Source organism: Sapajus apella, unplaced genomic scaffold, assembly GCF_009761245.1.
Source record: "Sapajus apella isolate SASKATOON/1434 unplaced genomic scaffold, GSC_monkey_1.0 scaffold8, whole genome shotgun sequence".
NCBI classification, from domain to species: Eukaryota; Metazoa; Chordata; class Mammalia; order Primates; family Cebidae; genus Sapajus; species Sapajus apella.
In genome coordinates, this window is record NW_022436948.1 from 13,120,065 (window position 1) to 13,147,249 (window position 27,185).

The 27,185-nt window shown below is 36.7% G+C and overlaps 1 protein-coding gene across 22 annotated transcripts in view; it reads left to right on the forward strand.

Annotated features, from left to right (window-relative positions):
- The window catches only part of SYNJ1 (synaptojanin 1), an 88,432-nt gene that overhangs the window by 13,271 nt on the left and 47,976 nt on the right, over positions 1 to 27,185 (forward strand). For all 22 annotated transcript variants that reach the window (XM_032276997.1, XM_032276999.1, XM_032277015.1 and 19 more), the window contains exons 3-11: positions 10,459 to 10,545; positions 12,148 to 12,415; positions 16,202 to 16,427; positions 17,160 to 17,243; positions 20,379 to 20,440; positions 21,665 to 21,761; positions 22,905 to 23,074; positions 24,385 to 24,466; positions 26,759 to 26,911. In XM_032276997.1, coding sequence (XP_032132888.1) covers positions 10,459 to 10,545; positions 12,148 to 12,415; positions 16,202 to 16,427; positions 17,160 to 17,243; positions 20,379 to 20,440; positions 21,665 to 21,761; positions 22,905 to 23,074; positions 24,385 to 24,466; positions 26,759 to 26,911 — 1,229 coding nt within the window. The remainder of the gene's footprint in view (positions 1 to 10,458; positions 10,546 to 12,147; positions 12,416 to 16,201; positions 16,428 to 17,159; positions 17,244 to 20,378; positions 20,441 to 21,664; positions 21,762 to 22,904; positions 23,075 to 24,384; positions 24,467 to 26,758; positions 26,912 to 27,185) is intronic.

A 27,185-nucleotide genomic window follows, 5' to 3' on the forward strand; every position in this document is an offset into this window, starting at 1 on the left:
AAATAGGACATTAATTTGGATAGTTTAATGTCTTTGAGCCGGAATTCTAAATACTTTTATAAGGGGAACCTTTTCCTTTGAAAATAATTTTTCTCTTTATGATGAAATGGAAAGAGGCTTTACTGCCAGCTAGTTATGTGATCTTGGGTGAATCATCTAACATCTACCCTTTTTCTTCTGAAAATGAGAAGCTTGGATTACATGATCTCTAGGATCCTTACACAGGAGGTTCTCTGGTTCTTTACCAAAGTGCTGTCTATATGCAAATAAGCTCACCACAAAGTGCAGGGCATGCAACCACAGGCAAATTGTGGTTCTAGAGAGATCATTTTAATTTGCAGTCTTATTTTTACATTCTTACAGATTTCTTTAGCTTACTCTTCTGTATCAGCTGGGGAAGAACAGTGTATTCTCAGCCTGGAAGGTTTGAGCCACAGCAGAATGTTGACATTGGATAGTAGGCCTTTCATTTGGATGACTTTATTATTTAGCTTAAATTATTATAATTAATCAGAAGTAGAGAAATTTACATTTAAATTTAATCCTCAAAATACTTTTAATGTTAAATGAAAGTGACATTTAAGTTACCTATTGCTCTTGGATAAGAAGTTAATTTTGGGCCGGGCGCGGTGGCTCAAGCCTGTAATCCCAGCACTTTGGGAGGCTGAGGCGGGTGGATCACGAGGTCAAGAGATCGAGACCATCCTGGTCAACATGGTGAAACCCCGTCTCTACTAAAAATACAAAAAAAATTCGCTGGGCATGGTGGTGCGTGCCTGTAATCCCAGCTACTCAGGAGGCTGAGGCAGGAGAATTGCCTGAACCCAGGAGGCGGAGGTTGTGGTGAGCCGAGATCGCGCCAAAGAAGTTAAATTTTGTTTCTTTCTTGTTCAGATGTGGAGTTAGCAAAACAGGTGTGACTATCATGTGATAACTATTCTATGTTTAACAAGTTTCTCTTTTAGAGCCACAACTCATGAAAATCAAGAAATAAGTGTTTAACTATGTCTTCATCTGAATTTTTATAGCTTGATCCTGATACTTTATTATTTGCCTTAAATTCTAATTTGCGAAATGAGGTTGTAATACAACAATGCTGAATAATGCCAGTTATTTCACATGACATAATATTATAAAAGTAAGTCACTCCAGAAAAAAAAAAAGGTGGAAGATGTCAAATAATATGATAGAGCACAATTGATATGTTAAATTTTGATAGAGAACAACTAATATATTTATACTCTGAGTGTTTTTTATAGTCTATAAATAGGCCACCTCTACAGTTTCTATTTTTGTTACCTTCCAGTAGCTTAAAGAGGAAAAGTTGTCGTGCATGAATTTGTCAGGTAAATGAAGTTTGAAAACATGCATAGAACTAAAAAATAATGAAGGAGTTAAGTTATCTGAATAAAGTTGTAGGATATTACTACCTCATGGCTTTATGTAGTTTTAAATATTTCCTAATTCTGTGATAATGAGCAAAAGCAAAGTTATTGCTTTCCAAGGATAGTTGCAGTTTCAACAGGGTAGAATATTAAAACTAAATTATTTAGGATGAATATAAGGAAAACATTGATGGCAGGGTATAACAATATTTACCCTTCCTGAGGCCTTCATTTTGGATTACTAAATCTTCTCCTTTCTTAATTTATTATATATTTATTATTTGATGAGTGTTTGAGAGCCTTGGGAAGAGTGGGCTATGGGGCCATTCTAAAGTTTGTAGGACTTACTACTCCCTTTGAAGTTTATAAAAGTCCAAATTGATCAAGTACCGTGGCTCACACTTATAATCCCAGCACTTTGGGAGGCTGATGCGGGAGAATCACTTGAGCCCAGGAGTTTCAGGTGACAGTGAGCTATGATCATGCCACTGCACTCAGGCTTGGGTGAGAGTGAGAAATCCTGTCTGGGAAAAAAAAAAGTTCAAATGTTTATTGAACTTTTGGCTAATGCACTTCTGGTCTAGGGTAATTAGAGAAAAGTACTTCTCTGATCCCTTAGAGATCCAGTAACTTCTGGCTCTCTCAAGATAATTGGCCAGAGTTATCATCTCTCCTTTCTGAATTTATCTAGTATTTCAAATAATGTAGTGAGAATAATTTTTTTTTAACATTTTATTTGGAGAAATATTTCACCTAGCCTCCACAGTCAACAACTCATGGACACTTCTGTTTTTCTATATTTCTGCCTACTATCTCTCCCTCTCATTCATTCATTCATTCATTCATTCAAGGCATCTTGCTCTGTCACCCAGGCTGGAGTACAGTGATGCAATCTCCCCTCACTGCAATCTCAACCTCCCAGGTTCAACCTCTTATGCCTTTAGCCTTCCCATAAGCTGGGATTACAGGTGCCTATAACCATGCCCAGCTAATTTTCATATTTTTTAAATTAGAGATAGGGTTCACCATGTTGGCCAGGCTGGTCTCCAACTCCTGACCTCAAGTGATCCTGCTGCCTCAGCCTCCCAAAGTGCTGGGATTACAGGGTGAGCCACCACGCTCCACCTGATTTCCACTTCTTTCCCATGCAAACATGGCAGTGAGAATTCTTTAAACATACATAAGTACATGAGTTTAATAGGCAGTGTTTTTGGCTGGAGACCATGGCTCACGCCTGTAATTCCAACACTTTAGGAGGCCGAGGAGGGAGAATTACCAGAGGTCAGAAGTTCAAGATGAGCCTGGCCAAAATGGTGAAACTGCATCTCTACTAAAATTATAAAAATTAGCCAGGTGTGGTGGGTAGGTGCCTGTAATCCCAGCTATTTGGGAGGCTGAGGCAGGAGAATTGCCTGAACCCAAGAGGCGGAGGTTGCAGTGAGCCAAGATCACGTCTCTACACTCCAGCCTAGGTGAAAAGAGCAAAAAAAAAGTCAAAAAAAAAAAAAAAAAAAAAAAAAAGGGTGGGGGGCAGTGTTTTTTTCTTTTTTTGAAATGGAGTCTCACTCTGTCACCCAGGCTGGAATACAGTGATGTGATTTCGGCTCACAACAACCTCTGCTTTCCAGGTTCAAGTGATTCTTCTGCCTTAGCTTCCCAACTAGCTGGGACTACAGGAATGCGCCGCCACGCCTGGCTAATTTTTGTATTTTTAGTAGAGACGGGGTTTTGCCATGCTTGTCTCGAATCCCTGACCTCACTGATCCATGCGCCTCGGGCCTCCTAAAGTGCTGGGATTACAGGCATGAGCCACTGCACCCAGCCGGCAGTGTTTTTTTCTTAAGTCAGTTAATAAAAATTTTACTCTGTCTAAAAGCATGTTGGATGCATGGGTGAATTGAAATATATTTCTAATACGTAAGTAAGATTGTTTTTTATGTAACTTTTAAATTTTTCTATGATTAATGGGCCATTGAAAAATGAATGTTGTTAATTGTTAAAATTTTCTTATTGTCTATATGTGGCAAGTTTTGGTTATCCCTCACTCATTACATATTATTCCACTTTTATTTTTTATGGAGAAACTAACCTTGTTTAAATTTAAACTTTTTTATATTTTAGAGGTGGGGTCTTGCTATCTTGCCCAGGCTGGTGTTGAACTCCTGGGATCAAGCAATCCACTTGCCTTGGCCTCCTAAAGTGTTAGGATTATAGGCGTGAGCCATTGCACCCAGCAAAACTATTCTGTTTTTGGCACAAAGAAAGTTTATTACATTTTCTTTCCTAATAAAGAGTTGGTTTCAAATTGAAAAAAAAAAAGGTACCTAAGAAAAGGTATGAATGAAAGATGTTGAGTATGACATAGGAAAAAGAGAGTCTTTTCCTTTAAAATAAGCTATAGAGGGAGTTAGGTACTATTTATTCCTGAGGTGTTATAGCAGTAACTTTAGAAGTTGGTATTTGCTTTGGCTTGTGTGTTCAGTATGTGAACTAATGAGGCCACCTTACCTTAGCTGAACTGCTGTAGATCTTGATGGGCTCAGAATCACTCCTAAAGCAATTCTCTTCTGGGACATTCCCACCTACTTATGGTTAGGGGTCAGTAACTTACAAAGAAAGGTTTGTTTTGCTTAGCATCTCGTTTGTTTAATAACCACCATGAATAGGAGGGGAAAAATACCTCTTCACAAAAGGCAGTTTATTCCGTTCATTGAAAGGGCAGTGGATACCTTGAAAGACTGCACTAGCAGGAAAGTGACCTGAACTTCCCTAACACTGTATCTCTCAAACTTATTTCCGCTCATTCTTTCAGATTGTTTCCTCTGAGCTCCCCACACGCCCTGCCACTTCATAAACTTCAGTATTTTAAACCCTGGTTAGCAGTCATTTAACAGTGCCTATATTTCCCAACCTTACCTTACTACTGCCTGCCACAGACATACACATTTGAAAGTTTCCAGACATAACTGAGGAGTTGTTGAATGTGAATCTCAGTAATGAGGGCATTCACGCTGGGTGTGGTGGCTCTGCCTGTAATCCCAGCACTTTGGGAGGCCGAGGCGGGTGGATCACCTGAGGTCAGGGGTTTGAGACTAGCCTGGCCAACACGGTGAAACCCTGTCTCTACTGAAAATGTAAGAAATTGGCTGGGTGTGGTGGGCATGCACCTGTAGTCCCAGCTACTCAGGAGATGAGGTGAAGCACAAAAATTGCCTGAACCCAGGAGGTGGAGATTGCGGTGAGCCAAAATTGTGCCGCTGCACTCCAGCCTGGGTGACAGCAAGACCCTGTCTCAAAAAAAAAAATAAAAAATAAAAAATAAAAAAAAATTAGGCTTTTGGATACTTTCAATGATAAAGTAAAATGTTTTATCTTTTCATATATTACTTTTAAATTAACAAAACATTTTCTTTAAGGCACAGCTTCTCAATTTGTTTTTGTCTGTTAGATGAATATTTAATCAGCAGCTGCAGTGTTCATTCAGAGTCTCTGTGTTAGGTAGGTATTGTGTTGAGATATAAGGAAGTGAGGCTAGGTGCAGTAGCTCATGCCTGTAATCCCAGTACTTTGGGAGGCCAAGGCAGATGGATCATTTGAAGCCACAAGTTTGAGACCAGCCTCGGCAACATAGCATGTCTCTACAAAAAATAAAAATTAACCGGGTGTGGTGGCACATGCCTGTAGTCCAAGCTACTACTCAGGAAGGAGGCTGAGGCAGGAGGATCACTTGAGCCCAGGAGCTTGAGATTATAATGAGTCGTGATTGCGCCACTGTATTCCAGCCTGGGTGACAGAGTGAGATCCTGGCCCGCCACCAAAAAAGGAAAAAGAAATAAGACTTAGTTTCTGTTGTTACTAGTTTACATGTAACTGTAGTATAAAATGGGAGAAAGATTTACTTCCAACTAGAGCGATGAGGGAAAATCTTTGGGAAGGGAAGTAGCGTTTTAGTTTGGGACTGAGGAATAGGCAATATTTGGAAATACAAAGATGACTAAAGATTGGTCCAGATGAAACAACACTTACGAACAAAGGGAGAGAGGGAAGAGAATGTGGAACATGTGGGCAACAAAACTAGACATTTTGGCTGAAGCATGGAATGCAAGGGGGGATTATCAAGGGAAAAAGAATGATGGTGATGATTGTAAAGTATTTCTAAGTGCTGTATTTGATCTAAAGATTATACATGTTATCTTATGTAATGTTTAGCCTTTCTTATTTTAAATAATCTCTTTGTTGTAGAAGATTCTAAAATTATTTTCTAGAATTAAATTAACAGAGAAGTGGGGCAGTAATTTAAATTAGGTTCATGACCTTTCCATCAGATATTCTTGTGAATTTTATGGAGTCTCATAAGATAAGGAAATCTTTTTTTCCCCCATTAAAAAATGTACAGGGAGGGAATAACAAGGTATTTATAAGAGTTTACCTTATTAACATCAGAGATAAAAGCTTCTTTAGGAATAAGTATATATACTTTTAAAATTTATTTTTGCTGGTTACATTGAAAAAAAAATTAATTTTGAAGCAATTTAAAACATACAGAAATGTTGAAGTATAGTACAAATAACTTTTTTCCTCTGGCCTTTTTTTTTTTTTTTGCCCCAGAACTGAGCAGATTCTCTGGACTTTTTAAGAATAAGTTACTGACATGATGCCTGTCAACCCCAAATACTTTGCTATGCATTTCCTAGAAAGACATTCTCATATAACTGTCATAAAATTAACAGTGATGTGTTGCTACTATCTAATGCTTATCCTCTCTACAATTTTTACCAATTGCGCCAACAATGTCTTTTATAGCAAAAGGGTCCAGTTCGGATGTATACATTTTATTTTGTTGTCATGTCTCCTTAAATGGAAAAACTTCTCAATCTTTGACATTTATGGCCTTAGAAATGTTGAAGGTGAAAGCCAGTTACTTTGTGGACTGTCCGTCACTTTAGGTCTGTCTGATGGCTCCTCATGGGTAGATTCAGGTTATTCACCTCTGGCCAGGAGTATTACAACAGTGGTGCTGTTTTCTTTTCACTGTGTCCTGAGAGATGGCTCACAGTTTTGACTTGTCCTCTTACTGTTGGTGTTCACTTTGTTTGTTGTTGTTTAGACAGGGTTTCACTCTGTCGCCCAGGCTGGAGTGCAGTGGCATGATCTCAGCTCACTGCAGCCTCGACTTCCCAGGCTCAGTCAGTTCTCCCGCCTCAGCCTCCCACGTAGCTGGGACCCCAGGTGCATGCCACCACACCTGGATAACTTTTGTATTTTTTTGTAGAGATTGAGTCTCATCATATTGCCCAGGCTGATCTTGAGCTCCTGGGTTCAAGCAGTCCTCCTGCCTCAGCTTCCTGAAGTGCTGGGATTACAGGCATTAGCCACTGTGCCCAGCCCCTGGTGGTGTTCACTTTGATTGCTTAATTAAGGTAATGGTATGCTAGGCATGTCAGGCAGACTTTTTTTCCCCTTATACTGGTTTTGCTGATTCCTCATGAGACTTTCAATTCATAGGCTTATAATCCATATTACTCTTATTATTTATTTTGATGTTCAAATTGTCCTGGATTTCACCAGTAGAAGCCCCTTCAAGCTGCCTTCTGCATGTTTGTGACATATCTCCGTTATCCTTTGAACACTTCTTTACTTTCTGGCACAATACTATGTTTCAGGCTCATTTTGTCCCTGCCTTTGCCCTGGAATCAGCCATTTCTCCAAGGAATTCTAGTTCCTCTTAGTGGAGAATGGTATGTAGAAGGCAAAGTATGCTAGGTATGTGCATTGCTGTCAGAGTATTGTAGATCCCAGGTCCACTCAATGGATAGAGCTGAGGAGTATATGTAACTGTATGTATGTGACATATATACTTATACCTATGTTTCTATATCTTCTTGTCTTTCTTCGGTTTATCTAGAAAACACTGGTAACGCTAATTCCAATCAACACTGTTCTTTCTAGTTTCTCTCTTTCCATTTGTACCTTCTCTAACAGTGAGAAACCTGGCTCTCATTGTGCTTAATCATTCCCCATAGATAACCACTCTTCTGTTATCAATGTAGCCTCCTCCACCACTTAGGTTCCCTCCTTACTCCACTGGCACTCCAAAACCCTGTCTTCCCCATTCCTCTCAAGCTCTAACTTACCATGCCAGGATGCCCCTAACATCCCTGGGTGGACAGTCCTCTCCTCACCCTAGTCAGACTTCAGGAAGTCATGCCAGGCTGCCCCACCCACAAAGGGATGCCCCTTTTCCCACCTCTAGCTTCAGCTTCATGCACAGGCCATCCTCCTAGTGGCCTGTACTGGGCCTCCCTCCACTTTACCCCAAACCTTGGAAGCATATATCATAAAATAGAGAAACATCTGTTGTCCTTCAGATAAAAATATATTTAGGCCGGGCGCGGTGGCTCAAGCCTGTGATCCCAGCACTTTGGGAGGCCGAGGCGGGTGGATCACGAGGTCAAGAGATCGAGACCATACTGGTCAACATGGTGAAACCCCGTCTCTACTAAAAATACAAAACATTAGCTGGGCATGGTGGCGTGTGCCTGTAATCCCAGCTACTCGGGAGGCTGAGGCAGGAGAATTGCCTGAACCCAGGAGGCGGAGGTTGCGGTGAGCCGAGATCGCGCCATTGCACTCCAGCCTGGGTAACATGAGTGAAACTCCGTCTCAAAAAAAAAAAAAAAAACCAAAAAATATATTTAGGAAGAAGGTACTATTTTCTCTTATGAAATTGGAAATGGCTGAAGTTAAAAGTACATGTGGCTCTAAGAATATGCACTTTAAAGTGTGTGTTTGTGTGTATCCTGTTTCCTGAGTCTCAGAATAGAATACAAACGTAAATAACTAAACTGCAAAGCATTTGTTTTCATGTTTGAATTAGACAATTGTCTAACAGATGGACCTTCATTGGGCCTGAGAGACATATGTTCATGCATTTGTAGTATAATTAATGAGAAGATTATTATGCATTATTAGAAGAGAGAACATTTTGTTGCTTGGTAATTTAAGTTATAGAATGACTTTTTCTGTTTTTGTATTTTTTTCTTCTGTTTTCTAAAGGAAGGTGGTGACTTAATGTTAATTATTTTTTGCCAGGCATAGTGGCTCATGCCTATAATCCCAGCACTTTGGAGAGGCTCAGGCAGGAGAATTGCTTGAGCCCAGCAGTTCCCGACCAGCCTGGGCAACATAGAGAAACTGTATCTGTACGAAATAAAATTTAAAAAAATTAACTGGACATGGTGGCACATGCCTATAGTCCCAGCCCCTTGGGAGGCTGAGGTGTGAGGATTACTTGAGCCCAGGAAGTCAAGGCTGCAGTGAGCTGTGATTGTGCCTCTGCACTCCAGCCTCTGTCTCAAAAAAAAAAAAAAAAAACCCAAAAATAAAACTATATTTTCTCCTTAACTTTTACTGACTCTTGGCATTTGAACCCAAATGATGATTGTTGCTGAAATGGATATATCTAGTATTTTCTATATTACTGTATTAGTGATGATATTTTAAGTGTATGTGGCATATAACTTGTAAAACTCTAGAATAATATTTATCCTGGAAGTCATGCCTTCTGTCCTGAGAGATATAACAAGTCTCTCTAATATTTGCTGTACATGTGGTACTCTTAATGAGGCAGTATTTAGAAGGCCATTCTATTTTGCTTTATAAAATATAAAGTTTATATTATAATGTTTTGTATTTGGGTTGCTTGTCATGGAATGTTAGGATTAACTATTGTGTAAACATAAGATGTAAAAATAATACGAACTCAAGGAATGCAGAATGAAATAATAAATCCCCATCACTTTAATGGGTTGGTGAAATCTTCTCTGCTCCCTGATTTCATACTGGGTGGTTTGATAAAGGCCCACATTTAATAATAAACATATTAGAGAATTGTGAAAGTATCAGCTAATTGAGTGATGAGTCATTTAGTCTTAGCCTGTGCTGCAACTAGCAGAGCAAAACTCGTCAGGAAGCAGAAGTCAGATCTTCCTAGGAAGAAGGCTTAAGCCTGCATGATCTGAAAAGAGGTGAAGCAGACAGGGAAGGTGAGAGGTTCTATGGAACTCTGGAGAAGAGCTTCCAGGCAAAGCAAAAGATCTCTGTTGCAAAGTACAAAGGAGTATTAGGCAAAGCAGTAGGCTGAGAAGAGCCCTCTTGCTGGCAATAAAGATGGACAGGAAATGAGACAGTCATAAGGATCTGCTTACGTGATTTTCTAACGTGGAACACATCAATATTGCTAAACATCGTATATCATAGATAAATAAGGTAAAGGAAAGAGGTTAAGTGTAAGAGGTAAGAAATAAATACGACGTGAACCAGTCAGCCAGGAAGTGAGTTGAGGGTGGGGTGGAGAGTGGAAAAGGGAGAGCAGTAAAGGAGGAAAGAAACCTGGAAGGAAAGAAAGGTATCTTTCTCAAGGATCAACTGTAGACTGTGGGATGTATTATTTGTATTTGTCCGTTGAAATACTGATTGTTCATATTTCTTTGGTTCTTTGTCAAATTTTTTAATGTGTATTTGCTAAGAGCGAGAAAGGTTTTTCCTTTAAAGTTTCAGGATTTGATTTTTGTTGTTGTTTTTTTCTCCTCGATAGACTAATAGCCAGTCCTAGGAAAATTATTCTGTGGTTTATATACATTAGCAAGATAATGTTAACTTTACAACAGAAGAGATGAGTCAAGGCAAAGACCAGGCTTTTGTCCTTTCAGGATCAGATTTCTCCATTCTTGCACTAAATTTTTGTAGACAAGTGTTGCCATTAGCTTTTATCATTTAAATGTTTTGTCAGTTTTCTAAGTGTCAGACACTATTGTGTCAAGAATTAAACTCTTCTTAGACAGAGTTCAAATCAGTGGAGAGGATGGGTTAATTAATAAATGGTCCTGGAATAATTTATTAACTCTTTGGGAAGAATACTTATGTTACTAGTTTGGACAAATACTTTATGCAGTACATTTATTTTAAGAATTTCAGATTCAGAAACTTTTGGTTGAAACTCTGGATTTATATTTAGCTAAGTAGAATCTGATGTTTCAGATCATTTTTCTTAAACTAAAACTTTTTTTTGCAGCATCTGCAGAAAAAGAGGCAATCAAGGGTACATACTCCAAAGTACTGGACGCATATGGACTCTTAGGTGTTTTGCGGTTAAATCTTGGTAAGTTTATCATTCAGTAGAATTCATCAATATTTTCATTTCTATTTTTGTAATCCTAAGGATTTGAGAGAGACTACCTATGAATTATTGTAGACTCCATATTTAAGCTACACATGTACTAACGTCTTTTAAATAATAATTTAGCTAATGTTGTGATAATGTTTGTTGCCCAGAAGGCGTGCTACATGCTCAAACTCATGTAAGTCTAAGTTCGGAGACAGCTCTGGTTTGACCACTTGAAGAGGTAAGGGTCAATTGTCAAAAGAGAATATCAGAACATTTTCCCTTTCATTGCTTTAGTGCATATAGGAAAAAATGTCTTCATGAGAACCACACTGATTTTTCTTGGTTTATAGTGGAAAAGACATCTGTTTTGAATTGAGAAGCTCTCTGCTTGAGCCTTTTTTTGCCACTTAACGTCACCATGAGCTGCAGAATAATCTTTGCAGTTACTAGTTTATCTATAATTGTGTGGCTCAAAGTGTTGCTTTGGGATTGGTACTGGTCCATAAATTACTTTGTTACTAATCTTTGATAAGACAAGGAGCTGCACCATGATACAAATCAACATATAGAGATAAGAAATAAATACGTGAACCAGTCAGCCAGGAGGTGAGTTGAGGGTGGGTTGGAGAGTGGAAAAGGGAGAGCAGTAAAGGAGGAAAGAACTCTTTCATTGATAAAGTCTTACTAGAAGAAAACGTCAACTAATCTAAAGGGTGAACTTAGTGACATAGTTGATCTCTATTCTGGCATAAGCATTCTTTCTCATTTTGAGTTGGAAACAGTTCATGGGCCATACTTTGAGTAGCACTGGTCTATAAAATGGAGATTTGTCATTTGTTATGAATCTATCACATATGAAGCACTGCACTTAGGTGCTTTACTGATTAGTCCTGGGTAAGCCTCACAGTGTAATGAGGTATTTGCCTTAATCTTGTTTTATAAGAGATGATATCTCAGGTTGCTTATGCTACATACTGAAATTGATCCTGATAAATAAGTAAAGGAGCCAAGATTCAAGGCTACTTCTACCTGTGTCAGAGCCCATGCTCACAGTGTACTGTTGCTGAATTTCAGCTTTATACTAATTACATAGGCTTTTTATCACAATTACGTGAAAAAAAATCTCTATGAAAGTTTTTATAAATCAGTGTTACTAGAGACTTTTGCCCGTACATCATCAATATCCTCAGCTCACAATAATATGCCATTTTTTTCAGCTTTACTATTTGCAAGGAACTGGTAAAAATGAGTGTGAATTCATTCTTATCTGAATTTTCTGACAATCATTAAACAAAAGTAGAGAAAGTAACACATACTTTTTTTATCCGATAAAGTTTTTGTAGCTCAGAGTAAGTTCAGGAACAGTTTCCTGTGAGATTAGCCTGTTAATGTTTAAATGCTTTATTATAGTTAATATATTTTAAAAGGATTTTTTTTCAACAAAAAAATCTAGTAAATTTAAACACATCCATGATAAGTTTAAAATAATCACAATGTCAGGTTTAAAAAATAGAGGTGCATGAAGAAAGTCAAAAGAAATGGAATAGCTTGAAAATGTTGGGATTTTTCATCCAATAAAATCTTTGGATTTTCCAGGTGATACTATGTTACATTATCTGGTCCTAGTCACTGGATGTATGTCTGTTGGAAAAATTCAAGAATCTGAAGTTTTCCGAGTTACTTCCACTGAGTTTATATCACTGAGAATTGATTCTTCAGATGAGGATCGCATTTCAGAAGTGCGGAAAGTTTTGAATTCAGGAAACTTTTATTTTGCATGGTCTGCATCTGGCATCAGTTTAGATTTGAGTCTTAATGCGCATCGTAGCATGCAAGAACAGACAACTGATAATAGATTTTTCTGGTGAGTTCATTTTTCCCCTTCTGGTGATTTGGGACATAATATGTTCAGCAGTTGTTATGTCTAGAGATAACAAGGGATAGACATTGCTAATTGAGTGTGCCCCTCTTTCCTTCTCTGGAGCCCTCAGCAGAGCATGGCAGGCAGCCACTGTCAGTTTACTGAAATTGGCATGTGACATAAAACCCCTGTGTTCCCCTGATCTAGACTGAACTTTCATTTCCAAATATATTCCAAAATATATTTAAAATAGTTGTGTAAATTTAGAAATGAATTTAATTGTAACAAAACTGTGTTACTCATATTTTCTATTCTTGGTTTTGAGATCTTGTCTCTGGCAGTATTCCCTTTCTAAGCCAGCATTCCCTCATTTTTCTAAATTTTAAGGTTATAAGTAGGTGGTCTTGATTCAAGAGCAACAGACTGTGAAGAAGTAGTATACTGGGAGAAAGTCTAGTACTATAATAAGATAGGACTTATGTAGGTAAGTGTGATATATTTCATGATTATGCATAATTATGTTGTATTCTAAGTAGGCACAAATGGTGAGCAGAACATTTGGGACTATAATTAGTATTGCTGTATTGCAGCAGACCAGATTTCTAGTATAGTGGTTCTATTGTTTACAGCCAGCATTGATGTTGACTTTTTTCCCTTGATATCACGTGCAAATTATATTTTATTCTATTGATACATGTTGTAAGGCCAAAGTTCAGGACTCTGTGCTCTTGGCCTCCCTTAACAGTCCAGATTTTAGGTGTTCCCTCTTGTGTACTTTTTCTCTCACTTTCTTTTTTTTTTTGAAACGGAGTTTCGCTCTTGTTACCCAAGCTGGAATGCAATGGCACGATCTTGGCTCACCGCAACCTCTACCTCCTGGGTTCAGGCAATTCTCCTGCCTCAGCCTCCTGAGTAGTTGGGATTACAGGCACGTGCCACCATGCCCAGCAAATTTTTTGTATTTTTAGTAGAGACGGGGTTTCACCATGTTGACCAGGAAGGTCTCGATCTCTTGACCTCGTGATCCACCCACCTCGGCCTCCCAAAGTGCAGGGATTACAGGCGTGAGCCACTGCGTCCGGCCTTCTCTCACTTTCATTGTCACTTATATAGTCCTCGAGTAGCACATTCAGGTGTCACCCATTTGCCCTAGCTGTCAGAAGACTCCAAGTCAACAACAAGTACTTTAGAGCAACAGCTTGGTCACATTGTAGCTCACATGGAAGTGTTTTGGCCCAGAGTAGTAGCATCAGGGAGAAGAGTGGACAGAATAAAAACAGAATTTATAGCATTATGTGTTAGACACTTGGGTTTAGCAGGGGAAGAGACCATGAAGGTGGGGGAAGGAGACAGAGGATGCAGGGGCTAATAGGGCAGATGACTGGACATGAGTTCCTATCTGCCCAAAGAGCTAGTAATGATGGAATGTACTTTTGTGTAGCATTCAGAAGAAGGCTTCCAAGAGTTAAAACCATGTCAACACTACACTGTTTCTAGTGGAAGAGGTTAAAGTTCCTTGAAAAGGTAAATGTGAGGCCGGGCGCGGTGGCTCACGCCTATAATCCCAGCACTTTGGGAGGCCGAGGCAGGCGGATCATGAGGTCAAGAGATCAAGACCTTCCTGGTCAACATGGTGAAACCCCGTCTCTGCTAAAAAAAAAAAATACAAAAATTAGCTGGGCATGGTGGCGCGCACCTGTAGTCCCAGCTACTCGGGAGGCTGAGGCAGGAGAATTGCTTGAACCCAGGAGGTGGAGGTTGTGGTGAGCCGAGATCGTGCCATTGCACTCCAGCCTGGGTAACGAGCGAAACATCGTCTCAAAAAAAAAAAAAAAAAAAGAAAAGTAAATGTTTTGCAGCTGTGCCTAGGGCAGCTGTCCTTACATTTTTTTCCCCTCATTTTTACCCAAAGTTTTAGATTAAGAGATAAAAGCTTTCATACAATTGTAAGTCCAAGAAGATGCAGATATATTGCCTAAATTTAATCAATAGGAATGATTTATTTATTTATTATTATTAATTTTTGAGAGAGTCTCGCTCTTGCCCAAACTGGAGTGCAGTGGTGCTATCTCGGCTCACTGCAGCCTTCACTTCTTGGGTTCAAGCATTTCTTCTGCCTCAGCCCCCTAGGTGGCTGGGACCGCAGATGCATGCCACCACGCTGACTAATTTCTTTGTATTTTTAATAGAGATGGGGCTTTACCACGTTGGCCAGGCTGATCTCCAACTCCTGACCTCAAGTGATCCTTCCACCTTAGCCTCCCAAATTGCTGGGATTATAGGCATGAGTCACCATGCCTGGCCTCATTTTTTTTTTTTTTTTTTAATTCAGTTAAGAGTGGAAATGGGGGCAAAGTCAGATAAAAGTAAGCTTGAAGTTTGTCCATCAGGAGATAGGTGGAACAAAGGGACGGTTAAATCACCAAAGGTGAATTTTGCTCATTTTACAGTTTTGCTAAGGATTGGCATTCTTGAGCTTCACTTTGTATAGAAAAATGGAAACCTTTGGAATTCACTGTGCACCTAGTAGAAATATTTTCCAGGATACAACTATGCAGTTTTTGTAGCCAAAGAGTGGCAAATACCTATCACAAAGCCCAGATAGCTTTACTCCTCTAGAAATTCTAAGCTGCTGCCAGTCAAAAGTCGTGTATAAATGTAAATGCTAAAACAGTGACACATTGACAGCAAAGAAAAATGAAAAGTGACAGCACAGAAACTCTGCCTGCACAGAATGCATAGGGTTTACGGTCTATTTAAATGGGGACAAATAAGTTTCTTATAACTTTGCTGTGGCATAGGTCTCAGCTATGGTGTTTGTACATATTGGGTCACAACCAATTTGAACTTTGCCTCAGATCAACGTGGGTCATAGTAAAGTATGGAAGTTTAATCTGATATATTTTTAAAATAAATAATGGTCATCAGATTTAACATTATCCCTGTAGTAATTTCATTTATATTCCCATGCGCTTTCCTGGATAGATAAGAGGGGTTGGAATAGCTGGTTTTCCAGAACTGCATTTTAACTCTATTGCAGCCTGTCATCTGAGGGGCGGGCAGGGAGTTGAGGGCTATTGCTCTTGAGTCTTCAAGAGAATGCTACCATTTATTTTCCTTAGCGGTATGTTGTTAGAAGCTTCTATATATGTCTGTGGAGGTCTAAGGTTCCAGGAGAGACCCCTGAGGGGTAATCAGGGTGCGAAGACCAACTCAGCAAGCCTCAATCCCAATCTCTACTTCAGCCATAGCTGCTTTTATCTGTATCATAATCATTTGGCTTCCTCATGTTTGTTTGAATAAAATCTTTTTCTCTGAAAAAAGTTTGAATAAGCCCCGCCGTTAACTAGAATGCTTAAAGTTTTTGGAGTGATGCTAAACCCTATGCCTGCACTATCTAATATGGTAGCCACCAGCTACATCTTGCTATTTAAATTTAAATTAATTAAAATTAAGTAGAGCTCCATAAATTGGGGTGGGGACATGCATATGTTATCCTTTTTTGGAACAAGTTACGGTATAAGCACATTATATATAAAGACATAACAGAAATGGGCCACAGAAACTAAAAACACAAAAATACTCCTTTTTGTGGAGCATAGATCACATGTTGAAGGATCTCATTGTATAGCCCCATCTTCTGATCCCTAGCATAGTAAATGTAAATGAATTGATTTGGTTTTTATACCTTTAAATTTAATAATATTAATGTTCCAGGAGATAACTTTAAAAGTCATACTTTGTTATTTAGTATTCCATGAGCTAATCATTCATTTCTTTTCCTGTTAGGAATCAGTCTTTGCATTTGCATCTCAAACACTATGGTGTGAATTGTGATGACTGGTTATTACGTCTTATGTGTGGAGGTGTAGAAATCAGAACAATTTATGCTGCACATAAACAGGCAAAGGCTTGCCTCATTTCAAGATTAAGCTGTGAACGAGCTGGGACCAGGTTTAATGTCCGGGGAACAAATGATGATGGTCATGTTGCCAATTTTGTAGAAACAGAACAGGTATATGTAGTGTTTTATATTTCTTAATTAATGTATTATAGGAGAGGCACAGAAAATACTAGAATAACAGATTTTTATTTGATTCAGAACTTATTTTGACATCTATAATGTTGATTTATGATTGTTCTTGGTTACCTATGGGCCTTAAAGAAAGGCTTCCTTAAAACTCAGTGTGGTATTATTACTCTTCATATAGGTAACAAGATGTCACTAATCAGCATGACATATTCAATGTGGTATTGAATTTTAAAATCCTCAGTTGTAGAGCTAGACAACTTGTTTTTTTATTTCTGTGACATTAAATTAAACCTGGCTCTTAATGGCAAATATATATACTGCAAAAATCAGAAATTATGATACTTTTGGCTATGAAACTATGTGAATATAAATTCAGGCCATGAACCCAGCCCAACTCGGATCTTCAAATTAGGTTATAAGGAGCTAAACAAAATGAAATATAAAGATATGTATATAAAATACTAAGATTTAAAAGGAATTCATTTTTAAAAGTTGTGAATATTATACTTATATTTTTACTAATTTTTTTTTGGTTAACATCACTAACAGAAAAAAAAAGTCAAACTTGTTTAGTGGCCTGTTTTGGACAATTGTATATGAGAGCTAGATCATAAAATATAACTAGTATGCAACAGATTTTAGTAAGTTTGTTTTTCTACAAGTGTAGCAACTTTTCCGTGGAAATAGTTTATACATTATGGTTTTTTTTTGTAGGTTGTGTACTTAGATGACTCTGTTTCTTCCTTCATACAAATCCGAGGATCTGTTCCATTGTTCTGGGAGCAACCAGGGTTGCAAGTATGTGTTTGACGTTTAGTTTTTATTTTTATTTTTTGAAAAATGTTCATATTTTCTAAACTTTCAGGATAGTTTATTAAGTCATTGATAGTTCCATTATTTTCTCTAATAATGTTAACTAGATTTACAAATAAGGATCTGAGTACAAAGTTTCTGGAATTATCTTAGGTATTTTTTCTTTTAATGCTCTTTCAAATAGCCATTGAAATTCAGCTGCGTATTTAGTATTAAAAATTTTGAGGCCTTTATAGCACATTGATTTTCAAAGTGATTTCATATTTATTATTTTCTTATCTTAGTATGTAACAAGTTAGTCTTTTTAGGCGAAAAGTGTAGTAGATAAAACAAAGCCTTGGAAACCAGGCTTCTCAGTTGGGATCCTTACTCTATCACTACTAGCTGTGTGATCTTGGGCAAATAATTCAATCCTTCTGTGCCTCAGTTTCCTTATCTGTATGATGGGAATAATATGAATAGTACCTACTTCATAGGGTTGTTGTAAGCATTAAATAAAAAGCGCTTAGAATAGCACCGGACCCCCAGTCAGCACCATGTAAGGGTTAGCTATTGTTGACATTTTATTTTTATTCAAAATTCATTAGTCCTTAAAGTATGTGATATTTACTTTAGGCCTCTGGGTATGTATAGTCTGGTAAGTTTGGTGCCTCAGCCTATAGTATTGAGAAAAGGGAATGAAAAAAAAAATCCTGCTTCCTTTATTTGACTTCTAGAACTCTTATATCATAGAATGTTTATTGTGGAGAAAAATTACAGACCACTTGAACTGTTTTAGTAATATTTTATTTAAGAGAGCCCAAGAGTTAACAAGGATTAACACTTGTACTGCTCTGCAAAAATTCTTGAATTCTTGTCAAGACTATTTGATTTGTCTTGTCTTTGTAGGGTTAACTTAAATAGATATATCTTTCCCTAAATCTCCCTTGGGAGAGAATCCCAACAGAACCCCACTTCTAAGCTTTCATGATCAACAGTGGGTGCTTGGAGTATTTGCTTTAAGAACATTGCTGAAACCCTGATATGATGCAAGGTGAATGCTTTTGTTTAGGGACAGGCTAGTGTTAGAGCTTCAAATAACCAGTTTATGAGCCCTATGTTACACTGTTTTCATGTTATTTTATTATTTAAATTATATTTATTTATTTAAGACAGTGTCTCACTGTGCCACCCGGGCTTCAGTGCACTGGTGCAGTCATGGCTCACTTCAGCCTCCATCTCCCAGGCTCAGGTGATCCTCCCTGCTCAGCCTGCCGAGTAGCTGGGACTACAGGCATGTACAACTGTTTTTTGTAGTTACAGGGTCCCCCTATATTGCCCAGGATGGTGTTGAACTCCTGGGCAAACAGTCCTCCCGTCTTGGCCTCCCAAAATGCTAGGATTACAGGCCTGAGCCACAAAAAAATAAAAATCATCCAGGCATGATGACATGTACCTGTAGTCTCAGCTACTCAGCAGGCTGAGGTGGGAGGATCCCTTGAGCCCAGGAGGTTGAGACTGCAGTGAGCTGTCGTACCACTGCACTCCAGCTTGAGTGACAGAGTGAGACCCTGTCTCTAAAAACATAAAAACGGAAATCTAATCTAGTCTAGCCATTATATTGCTATGAGAGCTGTGATACGTGACTGGATGTATATATGTGTTAGGGAACTGAGTGGTGGAAAACAACCACAGGTATTACTTGGAAGACGCGAAAATCTTGTTTTTCACCTTATGTACAAATGCAGTATAAGTGTTAATATATATAAGTGTTAATATAAATATAATATATATATAAGTGTTAATCAGTAAACAAAATGCTAAGTCTTGAACTTGTATAGAGTTATAGGCAGTTAATCTGGGATTACTCCAGAGAAAAAGTATCAACTTCTGAGTTTTCTGCAGTCTGAAATGCTTAATGTCCTGGGACATACATGTTTCAAATTTTAAACTTTTATGAAGATTATTAAGTACTATAAAATGAAATTGAATACAGATGTGACATTAGGCTAATTGATTTCTTATTTAAAAATTAAAGAGAGAATCCCTTGGTTATCAGAAGTCATTAGATTATCTAACTTAGTGCAGTGAGGGTTATAATAATGCTTAATGACTGATACTGTACTGTTAATTCAGTTTTGGAATTGGATGAGCATATTTATTTTCTGGTTTAATTGTCAAACTGCATGACTGATTTGACAACCCTCCTTCCCCACCCTCTTTAAAAGCACTTTGTTCACAGGTTAGCAAGAATGAATTTTGGGCAACTTTTTTTTTGCCCCACCACAGGAATCCTTGTTCTGATTGGGCAGTCTTCATGCCAGAGTCTCAGAGAGAAATGTTTAAATTGAAGGTCACAGAAATAATCTGGTCTCACCCATATATTTTTTTCTTGGCGTGTTACATCTTTGTCAGTTATGCCTCACCTCTCTGCTCCTCTTCTATGTAAGAAAATAAACATTATAACAATATACAATAGGTGGATATTTTCCATTTTGTTTAATTTGCTTAACCCCAAATTCCTGATTCTGCAAAGTGTGCAGTTACTATAGTTGGGTGATGGCAAGGTTGACTTGGAAAGTCTACTTTTTGAGGAAGGAATGATTTTCTCAATTTGGTGAAACTTTGGTGAGGGAGAGGTGAAGAGTATTCAACATAGCAGAGAAAAAACACATAGACATTTGTACTGTTAGGTAGCTTGGAAGAATAGGAATTTAGGTCAGAGACGTAAAATTTCATCTGAATCTCTTTTGGAATTAGTTATATTGATCTCAGAGGGCAAGTTATTTTACCTGTTGGTATTTCAGTTTTTTTAAATTACCAAATGATAATACTATCTGTTACACAGGGCACGTAGTTTGAGCTTAAAAGAAAGTAACATATATGAAAGCACTTTTAAAAATAGTTTAAATCAATAAAAATTCCTATTAGTTTAGGAGTATTTCATAATGATGTAACTTCTAGTTCTTTTTTTGATGAGGTTTTTTTAAAAAATGAAGGGGGTTAAAAGCATATCATGAATGAAAGTTTTTTGGTTAACAACTGTGTGTTTAGCAAAGAAATTGTTAAATAGTATAAGCAGCGATGTTTCTTTCGTCTGTATGTTGGTTTTGGTTTGAAAATGTATTTTTCTTGTTTAAGGTGGGATCTCATCGTGTCCGTATGTCAAGGGGATTTGAAGCCAATGCACCTGCTTTTGACAGGTAAGACAGTTTTTCCATAGTGCTTTAAATTTTGATATTGGAAGCAGTGGGACTAGTTATATTTACTGATTTATTTCAAACTTTTTTGCCTTTAAGTAAAATTCCTTCTGACTCCTAATTCAATTGAAAGACAATGACACCTAGTGTTATGACTTCTGGCTGGCAGTGCTGGAAGTGTGGGTCTTGATCTCTTGGCCTTAAAACTTCTTCTGTGGGCGCATTGTCCAGTATAGCAACCACTAGCCACATGTAGCTGCTGAGCACTTGAAATGTGACTGGTCCCAGTTGAGATGTGCTGCAAGTATAAAATGCACACTAGATTTCAAAGACTGCCTTAAAAAATAAAAAAGAATGTAAGGTATCTCATTAGTACAATCATGTTCGGTATACTCAGAGTATTGGTTCTACCCTCACATACCAAAATCTGTGCATACTGAAGTTCCACAATCGGCCCTGTGGAACCCGTGCTTATGAAAACTCATCATTCATATTCATGGGTTTTGCATGCCAGGAATACTGTAGTTTTGATTCTTGTTTGTTTGAAAAGAATCCATATATAAGTGGACCTGCACAGTTCAAACCTGTGTTGTTCAGAGGTTAACTATAGTTTTATATTGATTACATGTTGAAATGATATTTTAGACATGTTGAGTTAAAGAAAATATATTTTATTTCATGTTTATAAATGTACTTTCTTGAAATTTTAACATTATAGGCGTGGTTTATGTTATATTTCCTTTGTGTGATATTGCTCTACATAGCTTCTGGAATGGTTAGAAGCTGGAAAGAAAAAAGACTCACATTTGGGGCCCATTTTTCTGAAGACTGGCTAGTGAGGAGGTCCCTCTGAATACTCACAGAGCTTGTGATGTCCTCACATGTGAGCTGCAGCCCTTTGCTATCTGACCTAACCACCTTCACAGCCAAGCTTATGGCTGGTATCTGTCCTCTCTGGTGCCAGCCTCACAGAGTAGGCAGAAGCTGGATGCCTCCACAGTCGCGGTAGGGGTGGGAGTCTCAGTACCCATAGCTCAGAGAGGAAATTGCATTCATGAGTTTTTGTAAATTCAGCTTTGAGACCATGTACAATGAATTTGCACCCAGTTTTCCAATTCTGTGTTTAAAATACTGCCATATAAGTTCTATTTAATAATGGATTCTTGTTTATTGAAAAAAATAGGCTTCTTATTTGACATGTGCGTATTTCCTTTCTTTTTTAAATAGGCATTTTAGAACACTTAAGAACTTATATGGTAAACAAATAATAGTAAATTTGCTCGGATCTAAGGAAGGTGAACATATGCTAAGTAAGGCTTTCCAGGTAAGTATGGTCATTTCTTATTTCATTCTGGCCCATGGACACCTAGAATGGTATTAAAAAGTAAGATAATATAGTAATCAAATTCTTCCAGGAAATAAATTATTTCCAAGAAAAAGATTGGGTGCTTGTTGGAAATTTTATCTCTTTGGGTCTATTAGGAAACAATTTAGGCTAATGTTGCTGAAATTGAGGTTCTAAAAAGCTTTCAAGGCAAATGACACTGTTTTCTAATCTGTTTTTTTATTTTGTAGAAAAACAGAAAGATACCCTCCTTGCCAAAAATATTTATCCCTCACTAGTAGAGAAATAGCAATTTCCTTCTTTATCTGTTCATTGCTTTGCCTGCTTCCTAGAAGAGTAGTCATTGTTTTTAACTTATGAAATTGTGAATAATGCATTTATTTACATCCAACACTATACCTTCTTGTATTGATGAGAGAAAACTTGAGAATTTTATGTCAAAAAGAACCCAAAAATTGCCCGACTTCTAAAGAAAAAATATTTTAATAAGCACTTACTGATTAATAATTAATATATATTATGGTGTTACATAAGATTATAACCTTAAGATCATTGGAAAACATTTTCTAAAGTTCAATCTCCTAAGTCCAGAAGTATGCTAATTACATAGCTATTTTTTAACCTTATAAAATAGTTACTGTTAATAAACAGATTATACTTTACAGAGTAACATGGTAAACTTAAAAAATACTTGTCTGTATTAAATGAAGTCATAAAATATGACTTTCAGTCTTTGATAGGCTTTGTCTTAAATAAGATAACTTTGAGATTCTATAATAGTATAAGACGTTATTAAATTTGTGTTGTAAAAATAAAATGCTGACAATTGGAAATAATTTTTTATTTCCTAAACCAGATGAGAATATTATTTAGGTACCCGGATGTTAATTATGTCACCTAATCTCTCAGGGATAGTATGTGAGGCTTTAGGAAAAAGATGTCATTAGATATCCTCAAGTGATTTTCCATTTTACTGCCAATGTCAGTGAAATGTGGGATTAGTGAAATCTCAAGGGACCATCCTGGGTTTTAATTTTAAATGTAAGGTTTTATTTATAATGCTATATTGATAAAATCTTATTTAGTTAACATTTAGATGAATATTTGCCTTTTTACTTTCAGAGTCATTTGAAAGCTTCTGAACATGCTGCTGATATCCAGATGGTGAATTTTGACTATCATCAAATGGTTAAAGGAGGAAAGGCAGAAAAATTACACAGTGTTCTTAAACCTCAAGTCCAGAAGTTTCTAGATTATGGATTTTTTTATTTCAATGGAAGTGAAGTTCAAAGGTTTGACTGCTCTGTTTCTCTGTTCTTTGAATTGGAGCATTGCTATAATTAAAAATTATTCTTAATGTTGAACTCTTAAATTTTCTTTTTAAAATTAAAATTTATAATTAACTAAAATATTTTTTAATTTTTTTTTTTTTTCCCGAGATAGGGCCTCACTTTGTTGCTGAGGCGGGTGTGCAGTGGCACAGTCTCAGCTCCCTGAGCCTCTGCCTTCTGGTTTCAGGAGATCCTCTCACCTCAGCCTCCTGAGTAGCTAGGACTACAGGTGTGTGCCACCACACCTGGCTTTTTTTTTTTTTTGATGGAGACGGGGTTGGGGTCTCCCTATGTTGTCCAGGCTGGTCTCAAACTCTTGGGCTTAAGAGATCCGCCTGCCTCAGCCTCCCAAAGTGCTAGGATTTCAGGCGGGAAACATCTCGCCCATCCTATACTTGATTTTAAACTTGTTGTTCTTCCTTTCTTTAGAATTCACCAAATAATAATGAGAGGTTACATTAGTGACACATTTTATGGAGCAGGCAGTGTACTTAAGTCTTAACATGTATCAATAACAATTACAGGGATAGGTTCTATTGTTATGCCCATTTATATCTGCCGCAAGTCTCATAATTAACAAGTGTTAGAACTGGGATTCGTCTGGCTCCATACTTCATGCTGTTATATATGAAACTGTTTTGCTTCTCTTTTAAAACTTATGTTTTAATATTTCTTGATGTCAGCAAAAACTGTTAAATGCAAACAGAAGTAAAAGACGTTGCTGTCTGCTTTAGTATAATTTAAATATTCAGTTTTTGCATGTGAAATAGAGGAGAAAAGTAAATGTTAAAAGAGTTAAGTTCAGAATACAGGTTAAGGGAAACGTCATTGCACAAAGCTCAAATTTTTAATTTTTCAATTTGTATTTTATTTAGCATTAATGCTGTAGACACAGTCATTAGAGATAACAGATCTTAGGTTTTTTTTAAAAAAATGTGTTCCATAAATATTTTTCTTTTATGTGCAAAGAACTGTGAGAGCATAAACCTGAATGTACATTTAGCTTCTAATTGTTGGCCCAATTAAAAATAAGTGTGATAGATATGTAATGAAGAATATGTGACAAAATATTAACAGCTGTAATTTAAATGGTGGGCATATGGATGTTCACAATCTATTTCTTAATTTTTTTTGTATATTTGGATATATGAAAACTGTAATAAAAGTTGGAGAGGGAAGGTGGGTGCTACATTTTAATTACCTTGATTATTCACAGTTTGTTTTAGCTTTATTTTTGTTCCAAACTAGATATTTGACCTTATTGGTTACAGATCCCAGAGCGGTACAGTTCGAACAAACTGCTTGGATTGTCTTGATAGAACAAATAGTGTGCAGGCATTTCTTGGCTTAGAGGTAAAAAAATAAATTAAAATGTTTGTGCCTTGTATCATATACCTCTTTAAGTGCTTTTGTAATACTTATGTTTCTTACTACTTTTCAGAATATATATATAATGTTATGCTTCATTTTTTATTTCTAGCCTCTGTCTCTTTTTTTGGCCAAATTTTCTTTTGATTTAAATATTTCCTTTACCTGATCTTCATATTCTCTTTAGGTAGCTGTGTAGCCACTCTCGTTGTTCCTTAATTCTCACGTTTTAAAATCTGCTATTTATACTATTTCAACAATTTTTTTCCCTGTCTTTTGGAGGAAATATGTATGTGTGGGGCAGAAGCGGGGTTTATGTGTGTATTTGGCCTTTTATTTTCTGTGTTGTCTTTTAAAAATCTGTTTTAGGATACGAAAGGTCTATTTTCACATGTACAATTCTATAGGACTATATTTTTGACAATTTGTAACCCAATCCAGTTTGTTTGGTGTTTTCAAATTAGTAGCTATAAAAAAACAGGATCAGATGAAAATGCCGTAGTTAGTGAGAATGAAAATGAATGCGATTCTACTTCTCTGATAAGGTCGTTGTTTACATGATTTTTTTTTTTCTTTACTACTTATCCATCAGATTCAGCCTAATATAAACATAGTCTCAACTATTTGACAAACTATAGCTGAGCTTTCTAAGTCTTCCGTATTCTGCAAGTTAGGGTTATAAGGCGGTGGCTAAACTTCATTTAGTTCCATCAGAACTTAACATAGTTCTCAAATGCTATTAAAAAACAAAACAAAACAAAAAACAGCAATAGGAGGTTACATGTTCTTATTTCCTCTATTTAATTATCTTAAATTTGACCTGAATATTGATTAATTAGTTACTTTGCAGCTGAGGTTCCTTCTGTCTCAAAAATGAAAGTACAGTGTATAAAATTCTCTACCACAGAATGTATTTTTCATGTAACTAAACTTTACTGTTTGGATTTTTTGAAATATATTATTGAGGTTTACTTGTAATTTATTTAGAAAATATGACAGAAACAAGAAAATGAAAGCAAGCATGTTGGTCATTTAGATAAGAGTTTATCACATGACTTGGATTTGTTTCAAGTTCTGGTTTTAAGTGGCTGAATATGTACATGGATTCTGATAATAAGCTTATTGAAATACTTGGGCCTTTTCATCAAAATTGTAACAGGTTATTTTTCAGGATCTAGCTTAGCTGATTCTCCACTGTTGATAGGAATTAGAAAACTCCCTGGGATAGCAATGGGTTGACTGGTTACAAAGTTGCCGCTAAGATAGGCAAAGCCAAACTAGTAGAGGAGTAAGATCAGCTTTGCCCAGTTCCTTGAAGAGAGAAAGATTTAAATGATACAGGAGGCCCTGGGGCTCATTTTGTTTTATTCTCCATGATGGCAAAGAACAGCTGTAGTGTTAAGTCTCTAGGTAATTAAATGAACCCAGTTTAAGGTTTTTTTATATTATTTGGTTCTTCTATGTGGATCATAACCATACTTATATAAGATAAAATAAAACATACATAAAAATGCAAGGCATAGAATATGACTAGATTCTAAATAAACAGACTGGATAAAGATTGAACACTGCTTTGACTCTGTCAGATTTCAAGGCTGGAATTTATGCATGTTAAGGTCAATAATTTTTTGAAACACTTTTATTGTTTTATGTGACAAGGACTTGTAGAAGCCCAGAGGTGCTTGAATTCCTTGCATGCTATTTCCCCTAGTTCTTCCATATGGAAGAACTGTATTACTATATAAATTACTATATTACTGATACAGATTTTATGCATAAAAAGCTGTCATGACTTTATTCAGAGATTTTACTTATTTTCTTTATTTCGTGACAGTTGAAGAGCAACTCTTTTTTTTCATATGTTTTTGCCTTAATTACTTAAACTTATAACACCAGTCCAAAAATTATAGAGACCTAGTTATTTATATTTAGGCAAACTAAACATTTTTCTCAATTCTAATGCAGGCTGTTGATTGATTAATTCTTTTAGGTGGGCAAGATAAACAACTCTGATTTATAGGGATACTTTAAGATAAGTTTTATCATTCAACCGGAAAGAAGTCCTTATCAATACTTGTAGCTTTCATTGATATAGCATTTATTTTAAAAATTGAAATGATGGGAACTAACACAACCTAGTAAAGTGTCACGTTTTCAGAATCCAGTCCCAAATAGTGCTATAATGATAAATTTTGGTTTGATTCTGGTGGTTCTTAAAAGCCATATTACAATTAATTTATTAATATATTTATAAAAATGTCTCTTTTGCTGTTTTAGATGCTAGCTAAACAGTTGGAAGCTCTTGGTTTAGCTGAAAAGCCTCAGTTGGTGACTCGCTTTCAAGAAGTTTTTCGGTCAATGTGGTCTGTGAACGGTGATTCAATCAGTAAGATATATGCAGGAACTGGAGCTCTTGAAGGGAAAGCAAAGGTAGATCTAGATCTATCATAACATTATAGAATATCCTCTTTTTCCTCTCTTCATCAACTTTTAAAAGGCCTTTTAAAAATTAATAGATGGTTTAAATAGATGTGTTTTAGAATGCTGTTTAATGTGTTTTTATGTCCTCTTTGATACTTCCTTTCACAGTGGATACTAGTGAATAAATGGAAGATAGATGTTTCCCTAAGTTTGGGAAGTATGTATATATGACATATCTAGTCATTGAGTGATAATCCACTATATTTCTCTTTTTTTCATGATT